Here is a 9,925-nt window from a genome sequence, read left to right on the forward strand (position 1 = left end):
TTTTTTTTGTGTATAAAGTTCACTTAGAAATTTTATTCCAAGTTGAGTATTAAACACAATTTATAAAAACCATAACCTAACAAAATCAAATTCCTCACATACGCCATTTTTGAGCATATAAAAAAATAAAATTTTCAATAAAAATTGTTAAAGCGCCTGTTAATGGTGACATAACCATAACCAGATAAAAGAGCTGATCGAAGCAGCCTTATGGAAATCAATGTAATCGATTAATGGTGCCACACCATAACGCTAAAGCCACAACCATATCATAGCCAACCAATTGGTTTTTGGTTTTTCGGTATATCGATAACCTAAAAATATTTGATTTGGAGAATTTATTAACTTTTTTTAGATTTTATTTATTGTTTTGGATACGTTTTAACAAAGAAACTTATTTTTTGTGGTATATGATTGTAATTTTTTGCGTTTTCGTCATTTTTATGAAATTTTGCACGATTTTTAGGTTAGTGCACCAATACCTGATGCCAATTTGATATGGATAAGTAAAAATATGGTTATGACTATGGCGTTATGACTAAATCAACTTTAACTCGGGCTTAAAGGGCCAGGGTCACCATTAACATAATCTAAACCAGATAAAACAGTTGATCGAAACAACCTTCCCTGCAAAAATTGTTGGATTACGTGTTCCATTTTCTTCATGTTGGAGTACTCTAACAATACTTCTTTGCAATGCATTTGCGGACTACCATCAGCCGATCATTGCTCGTTTTTTAACGACCGTGATCACGACACGATTACCCTAGCGGGTAAGGGGGTCTGAATATACCCGCGGTAGGTATGCCTGTCGTAAGAGGCGACTAAAATACCAGATTCAAGGGGTGTGTAGCGCAACCCTTCAGGTTGCCAGCGCAATCCTCCAAATCCAATTGTCAACCTCACCTATCCGCGGCGAATCCTGTTTCACTAACAGACGAGGCTCTGGCGACCCCAAGCTCCTCATGGATCTTGGGGGTGTGGAGGGAGGGGATGGCCTGAAGGTTTAATGTGGCCACATAAATCGTTCCCGAGATGGTCGGGCTAGCACCTTAATGGTGCTGTGGTACCGGAGCGTACCGGATCTGCATCCGGAAAAGGACCATCACATCGATAACACTCCCCAAAGCCTTCGGGGAGCAACCTTATCGCTACAACAACAACAACAACAACATCACGACACGATGACGATCGAACAGAGATGCCAAAAGTAAAATATTGCATACAAATAACTGATAATAAAATTTTACTATGGCAACTCTGATAAAATGCAACCGCGCACTGGTTTTATGTATACAATCTATGGTATGGAGAAATATTAGTTTCTTTATTCACGCAAATGCTAAATAACATAGGAATATTCGTAGTAAAAAATATAAAAGTTGTATTGCCCCTCTTCATTTACTTTCATTTTAAATTAAATTCACTCCGATAATTTGTTCCGACACAATTCCTCTTTAGTACTTTGGCATATGATCCTCTGTGGGTGCTCCATGGAGTACTGCAGTGAAATTACTTTGGAAAATACTCTCACGTATTTACTCTATGGAATACTCACAAATAAAGCGAGAGTGGGATCAACTACTCCTCTCCTAGGACATCGCAATGTTAATTGGAGCACATTTTTTGTATGAATACAGACTAGTTTTGGAATACTCCTATACTCCCAAAGGAGTATTCCTTACATTAATTATGGAGTACTCGCGTTTTTTGAAGGGTTATAGAAATCAATGTAATCGATTAATGTTGCCATACCATAACGCTAAAGTCATAACCATATCATAGCCAACCAATTAGTTTTTGGTTTTTTTTGCCATACCATAACCTAAAAATATTTGAGTCGGATGATTTATTAACTTTTTGTAGATTTTATTTATTGTTTTGGATACTTTTTTAACAAAGAAAGTTATTTTTTGTGGTATATGTTTGTAATTTTTTCGCTTTCTTCATTTTTATGAAATTTTCACCCTAATCCAGGGTGTTATGCGGGCCGTGCCTATTGGACGATTTGCAGCCAGAGTATAATTTCGGCTGTATTCGAACGGAGCCTTCCCGGTACCGGGCCACCTCGGGAAGTATTGATGGCCTTGCCACAGTAAGGGGCGCTGCTGTGGCTGACGGTTCTTTCCCGGTATATAATACTGGACCACTGAGCCCGCCTTGTCGGGCAGGTGGTCGTACGACTAAGATGAACGACTCATTACCAAATTGTAATAAGGAGGATGATAAGAGGAGGGCTGAGTTGCAAGCCAAGGACGACGAATACGCATTAAGCGAAGCATCGGACTCGGGACCGAGAGTAGTGCTGATTCAATGAACTCCATGTTGAAAAAGCAAACACAAATGAAAACGGAGTAGAAGAGTGGAGAAGGTAACGGAGCAGAGGAAGTAAAAGAGCTCTCTCGCAGTACCGTGCAGCACTAAGAATTGTCCAACGTCTGGGAGCAGTGGTCGACCCAACAGAAGTGGAGATCGAGAGCTTGAAATGGCGCATGAGGCGGTAGAAGTAGGTCGAAGGAAGTTCAAAAGGTTTGCTGCTAGAAACCCTCGGTTCTGCAACCGATACGAGGAGGAAGAAGCGTCGAATGGCAAACTGAAGACGCAACGTTCGGCGGAAGGTGACAAGCTTGCTTTCAAGAGGCAGAAAGGACCCAGTCCCATAGCCGAGAGGCAGGGCAGTCGCATAGACAAAACAAATAGGCCCAAAGTTGTAAGACAGATGGGTCCCAATAGCGAGGTAGCAACTACCTCGAAATCTGCGAGTCAGAGGGAGTTCCAACTACGGAAGTAGGAGATAAGCCAAAGGGAGATAACGCTAAGACTCCGGCTTTCTCGGAGGTGCTAACGGGAGTTAAAGCTAAGACTTCGGCTTTCTTGGAGGTGCCAAAGGGAGTTAACACCAAGACTCCGGCTTTTCCCGAGAACATGAGTGATGTGGCAATGTAGTCACTGACTGTGGCGCTGGCTGATCGTAGCAGTTCTTTCGGACAGATGACTACTGAAAGGTGCAGATCTGTAGAAAGGGATCTTATTAGCTTAATGCTTAAGATGATGCGGGAACAACCAAGTAAGCCCCTTCCAACCTTTGATTCAGGGGGATGGTATAATGGTGTGAAGATGATAGCGTGCCACAATATCGCGGGCTTGCGGTGGGTGGAGGAAGTGGTTCCAAACCTCCAAAGGCAAGGCATGAACACGTGGTTTGAGGTGGTGGATAAAGCGCAAATCCCAATGGTACCAAAAGTTAAGGTATGTATACCATGCGTGATGAAGTCGGAGGATACACTGCGACTTCTGCAGAATCAGAATCCGAACATACCGACACAGGATTGGAAGGTATTAAGTGTATCTCGGCCTACGGAGGAAGGCCAGTTCTACATCTTCCAAATAAACAAGCAGGCGGAGGATTTATTGTACACGCAGCTTGGGAAAATGTTCTTTGGTACAGGCAAAATTTATATGCGACTCAGAAAAGAAGACCCGAGCTTGCTCCGTAGACGTCCCAATTAGACTGGGCGAAATTTAGCGAAGGAGAGAGGTGCACATGATCGACCAAGCAGGAAAGGCGAGGGTTCAAGCGCGGGTCTGTAAAGTGTCGAAGATTATGCGCAGGTCTTACAACCTTAGAATAACAAAATTGATTCTATCATTAAAAAGAGAGGACTGCAGACTCATGACGGGTATTCTGACTGAACACTGCCTTCTGGCGTCACATGCCTTTAAATTAGGCTTGGTCAGTGATAGCAGATGTAGGAAGTGCGGGCTGGAGGAGAAAACAATCGAGCACGTTCTGTGCTCTTGCCCTGTGCTTGCCAGGCTAGGACTCCAGCTGTCAGATCTAGAAGCAGCAAGTTGCTTAAATCCTTGGAAGCTTCTAGTATTTGCCAAGAGGACGGAGTTATTTTATAACATAGGTCTTGTTTTTTGATAGGGGTTTTCAGTTTGGTCGTTAAAAACAAACTTCTGTTAACACTACGGACTTATTCAGTCTATGTGAGGTCCTCATGAACCGGCCGGTTCTACCTAACCTAACCTTCACTATTTTTAGGTTAAGGCACCAATATCTGATGTGAATTTGATATGGATAAATAAAAATATGTTTATGACTATGGCGTTATGACTATATCAACTTTAACTCGGGCTTAAAGGGCTAGTTAATGGTGACATAATCATAACCAGATAAAACAGCTGATCGAACCAACCTTATAGAAATCAATGTAATCGATTATACTTTAGAGTTCTGTGCATTGTCTATTATATAGTTTAGCAACTTAAATTGAGGTAATGAAACGAATAGAGTGGAAGGCAATAAAATAAGGCGGCGGAATGAAGAACAGCAGGAAGAGCAGAGTTGCATTGCATCGATATACCTTCACTCTTTGTATCTTTATTGAAGATAAATGTTGAAAAAACAACTAAATACCTGAATATAAGCAAATTATTGCTCTTAATTACTGCAAATAATGTGTCCTAAAGGCTATATTTTCCAAAACTATCACAGTTTATGTCTGTTTAAAAATTTAACTTGAACTTCCTTAAAGATTTTCGTAATATGGTCTTTATTGATGTTTGTGCGTGTGTGATAATTTTGGACGATCAGCTGTTAGTTGCGCTACTTGGTAAGATTTACAATGATTTTGTGCATTTGATATTAGCCGTGTTTTTTAACACGCGTATATCCGTTTACGCTTAAACTTTATATTGACTGCTAAGAGACAAACTATAAATACACCTCTGAAATTGCTGCGCATAAATTTTGTCCTACTAAATTTTAATACGCATTATACTCAGATGTAACTGAAATATGTGTCTTTGTTTCACCCTGTACACTAATTCTATGTATTATATGTGTGTCCACAATTCATCGCAACTGATTCAGCTATATGTTATACCCTATGGCCATCAGAGCGTTGCGTCTCCGCTTTTCGGTACACCCTGTTGCTGTAGCTAGTTGTTTTACCACAGCCGCTAGATGGGTCTCCTAAGCATTATCTAAGCGAAGATAGGCGTTTTTTAACACGCGCAAACGAAACGTATACGCGCGTGTTAAAAACCACGGCTATTGTAAACGTTGCTGTAGCGAATTTAAGCTACGGATCGCGAACAACTTTTTTATTTAGAATTTCTTTTTCACATTTTCCTTTATATTGACATTTGTCAATTGCTATTCAGAGTTGAAAAAAAAAAAATACTACGGTTGCAAATGCATAGTTGTAGCTTTTTTAGTGTGTTGTGCAAACATACAACAGCAGTTTGCAAAGGCAATGATGCTAGACCATTTACACAAAATCCTGATTTCTTCTTTTTGTGTTCATTCTATTTACTTGCAATGAGTAAACTAAATTTTTTTTTTGCAATAGTGAATATTTTACAAAAGTTTTATTTGCTTTTATTTTTAGTTAAATACAGAAGAAATAGAGATTAATGCAAAAGCTGAAGAGAACAAATAATTTTTAAGAGCAATCAATAGTGATTTTCCCGCTCTTTACTTCCTCACTCCTCCATATGTTTCCTTCAAACCTTTAACTGTTTTATCGTGCGGCTGCTTGCTGTCATGCTTGTTGTTGTTATTGCTGTTGCTGTTGTTGTTGTAGCATGGTTGTATAACATCTTTTTAATTTTTTTTTTATTATAGACACATTTGTAATAAAATTTTATTAAAAAAAAAATTTAGGTAAAATTAGTATAGTATGTCTTCCCTTAATGTGAGAATATATTATGTAGATGCTTAGATCCTAAGAAAGTTCTAGCAATCCTTTTAATGACTACCAAAATAAGTGAAAATGCATAACGCTTTAGCAACCTGCTGGTAAACTATCGCTTTTAATTATATGTAAATTTTACGTTTTTTACTTGGAAAATGCATTTATTCTCATTTTTTTTCTACTTTACTGCGTTGGTTTTATTGCCTTGCCTGTATTCTTTTTGTTTGGAGCTATATTTTACTGTTTTTTTCCCTTAGTTTACTCAATGCATTTAAGGATGTCCGTAACCGAAACCATGTCCATAACCACCAAATCCGTGTCCGTAACCACCATAACCGTGTCCGTATTCAATAGCTGGGGCAGCGTACGAAATTGCTGGTGCGGCATATTTGACAGCAGGTGCAGCGTACGAGATCGCAGGAGCTTCATACTTAATGGCAGGTGCGTAGGCGGGTGCTGCATAGGAAATTGCGGGCGCTGCGTACTTAATGACTGGAGCTGGCGCAGCAACCTTTACAACAGCTGGAGCGCCATGTACGACCTATGATGTGAGGGGAGATAATATATGTATAATATAAGTAAATATATACATTTTTGAATAAAAGTAGGTTTGATTTTCAAATACTTCAAATACTATCTAACATAAATTCAACTCGATAGAACTGCTAAGAGATTTTTTTTTGATTAAACTTCATGCTTTTTTTAGTATTTTATATTTCGCATTTGAATAATATATTTTGGGGCATGTTGACATCACTAGGCTGTTAGGAAATAATCATGCAACAACAAAAACATGAAGCAGCCACTCTTATATATCCTCATTAAAGCTAGGAACACTTATGTAGAAGGCGACGAAGAGATATATCACACATACACACACATGTAGTCATCAGCCCAAGAAGGTACTCACACATACACACGCATATGGCTATAAACTACAAATATACACGTATATAGCTGGTAACCAAGCATGAGCTTCAAGAGTTCTAGAAGGTGAAATGTCTAGACTTTTGGAGAAATATGCGGGCGAGGCAACAGAGAGTATAAAAGAAGCGCAAGCTGAGTAATAACGAATAAGTTTTGATTTAAACAAGCTATTGGTTATGAAGTACAATTATAGTACAAATCCCAAAGTAATCTAAATAAAGACCAGTTTGCAATACTGAATATTGGAGTGATTTATTCAACAATTTAGCGATTCGAGCGTTAGCAGAAGGTTTCAAATAACCGGAAATTTCCCTAAATTCGTTACAATATCATCGATGCTTTTGCAAAACCCAACTATCGACCAATTGCAATTCCGCCTATCTCCCACACTAAAACTTTAAAGGGACTCACTAAAGCTTATTACCGACCATTTTTTCTTTTGTGGTTTTTGCTATCATAAAATAAGGTAATCATTTTTCTATATACGTAATAACATTAAGGACAGAGAATACCATTGATAGGCGAAGTTGTTAAGAGACGATTCGTTCGTCTGAGCTATCGTTCGCAATACAGGATGATGCCCTAAGTTTATGTGAATTTAAAATATGCATCCGGTTTTTGCCCGACGCTCGCTTATTTTAACAAAAAGAGTTTATATTCAATTTTGAAGTCAAAATTTAATTAAACCGTTATTTAAAAAAAAAAATAGTACTCAAGTATCAAATTTATGAATTTTTGGATCGAGCTCTGGGTTACCTAATATCATTTTTGCCACTTTTGCGATGCTGGCGCGAATCCCAATTCAAGGAGAAAAGGCTTTGGAAAGATTTACAAGGTATAAACGAAACAATTGACTCTTTGGCCGTTCTGAAAATATGTTGTAGAAAACAAATATTTTGGGGAATTTTGTACAAAAAACTAAGCAATCAAAATTTATTACTTTTATAAAACAAGTAAATACTGGAAAATAGAGCTACCGAAAAAGTGAGGTTATGTTGTTGACATCACCTTTATTATTACATCATGGCATCATGGCCAACCGTGTGCATCGCCATATTGAACATCCTGTCAGGTAGTTGACGGATTTATTAAATTTTTTATTTAATGCGAATTTTGCGTGATTTTGTTCGGACTACAAAACTGAGTACACAAAAAGTTTACTAAGGTCCTAGGCTAACATTTGTAAATTGCCATGCTATTTTTAAAACTATTTTAATAAATTTTTCTTCAAAATCCTTTCAAACAGTTCAACGGATTGTTGTACTTGTGAATCCTGAGAAAAACCGGTTATTGTATTTTTAGGTACTTAAGTCTATTTTACTAAACTTTCAAGTATTCGATTTTCGTTAAAGTCAATCATTCACTTATTAGCAGGTGCCATGTATTTTATTCACAAAACACACCCACAAATGTCCTTTAAACATTTAACTGTTCTAACTCACCTGACTGAAACTGGAGTAACTGGTAGCAGCTGGTGCTGCTTTCACTATAGCTGGAGCAGCTACTACAGCGGGTGCAGCATATTTGACTACGGGTGCAGGAGCATAACTGATAGCTGGTGCGGCATAACTGTGACCATAACTGAGCGCTGGAGCATACGATTCATGGCCATAATCCAAATAACCAGGAGCAGCAGTGGCAGCTGCAACCAAGCTCAGCAAAATCTAATGTTTAAACACATTGGAATAGCAAAAAAGGACACAACGTTTAGAAAACGAATTTTATGTACAAGAACAGTTTTAAAATAAAAAAATTTCAACACACAGAAATTGAGTCACATAGCTTATGATAATCGTACTGAACCACTCAATTCAATAGTTTTAGGAATCGAACCTGGCACATTGTATACATTTTTTTTGTTTCAAATTAAGATGGTACTTTGGTCCTAGATTTACTAACGTAACTAGTATCCAAAGCAATAATTGCACCCAAGCCCAAATGATTCTTTTAAAGCACACAAACACATACACACACAAACTTGCGTTATAATCCTCACCAGATATTTCATTTTTGAGTATAACTGCAAATTTTTTCGCAAAATTATTATTTTTATTTAACACGCACACGTTGTGTTTTCGTTGTCGATTGCTTGGTGGAAAAGTCAACTGTGATTTTGATGCTGACAAGCGGTTACTTTTATAGTTCAACGCATTCGATCGTAAATTAGATTAGAAAAAACTAAAAAAAAAAAACGGAATATTTCAAAGAGCGCAAAAACACAATAAAATGTGCATTCTTATACGAAATGCATACAAAAACGCACAATCACCGAAAAGCAAAAATGATTGCAATCGCTTTTTCGTGAGCGCTTGCATTTTGGTGCGGCAAACGAAAGACTTAAGACACAAACTTTTGATATAAGTGTTAGCCTATGTGGCAAGCTTTGGTTAAATGTGGCGTCGGAGACGATTCTTATGTTGTCCAGTACTTTAAGATGCTGATGATAGTTTTTATTTTTCGTGGTTGTTGTTGCTGTTCAGTTAGCAATGCCTGCACACACCAATTGTAGCAAAAATTGTAGCAAATGAGCAATGGTCTGCTTGCCGACTTGCTTGTTTTTGGTGTGGCGTCAAATGTATCATAAAATCGTATACGGCGTTAAGTAGGAAGAGAACATATAAATTGAAGTGACAATTTTTGTTTTGTCTTTTGCAATTTCAAATACGTGCATTGGCTTATTTAGAGAGTTTTTAGGTATTTTTTTTTGTTTGTGTGAAAATAGCATTTACTAAATGTAGGTGTAAATTTTGAAGAGAAACTGCTATGTAAAACATTTTTTTTTGTGCTGTTGAATTCTGAATTCTACTTACTTAATATTTATTTATTTCAAAAGTGTACTTGTTAAAATACAAGCATTCGTTTAAAAATATATGAATACGTAGCTGATACGTTTAATAAAAAGTAGGCCTTAAATATATTCCTATACAGATTTTTTTCATATATTGTATTAACATCTACATAAGTTGACGCCCAGTTTTTTTATTTGTTGCGCTCAATTTGAAATTCCAATTATTATTTGTAATTATATACTGAAATATTTTTTTCCAAATTGTACCTTAACAATATTCGGCATCTTATTGATGCCATTTACGGCTTCGTAGCAAGCTACAAAAACATAGACAACAACAACAATAGGCCACTGTGACTGGTATTAAGTTAATTTATTTTGAAATTAGTAATTCAGTGCAGTTTCCTCAAAATTTTGGCGTAAAAATGTTTGCCCAAAACTTCACAAAGTTAGTACTGAATTTGTGAAAAATTACACTGAAAGAAACGGTGCTAGTAAAATCAAC

The 9,925-nt window shown here is 37.4% G+C and overlaps 1 protein-coding gene across 1 annotated transcript; it reads right to left on the bottom strand.

Annotated features, from left to right (window-relative positions):
• Positions 1 to 5,877: 5,877 nt before the first annotated feature.
• LOC137243434 (cuticle protein 16.5) lies at positions 5,878 to 8,785 on the bottom strand. Its single transcript, XM_067771204.1, has 3 exons — positions 8,629 to 8,785; positions 8,075 to 8,296; positions 5,878 to 6,246 (listed from the first exon to the last, which is right to left on the bottom strand). The coding sequence occupies exons 1-3, from the start codon at positions 8,638 to 8,640 to the stop codon at positions 5,977 to 5,979; spliced, it is 504 nt and encodes a 167-aa protein (XP_067627305.1). The 5' UTR covers positions 8,641 to 8,785; the 3' UTR covers positions 5,878 to 5,976.
• Between the last annotated feature and the right edge of the window lie 1,140 nt (positions 8,786 to 9,925).

Source organism: Eurosta solidaginis, chromosome 3 (genome assembly GCF_040869045.1).
Source record: "Eurosta solidaginis isolate ZX-2024a chromosome 3, ASM4086904v1, whole genome shotgun sequence".
NCBI lineage: Eukaryota > Metazoa > Arthropoda > Insecta > Diptera > Tephritidae > Eurosta > Eurosta solidaginis.

What these genes read in the sequence shown, in the direction of transcription:
- LOC137243434 (XM_067771204.1), bottom strand. An exon ending in GTTACTCCAGTTTCAGTCAG is followed by an intron (nt 6,247 to 8,074) that starts GTGAGTTAGAAC and finishes CTCACATCATAG; the next exon opens with GTCGTACATGGCGCTCCAGC.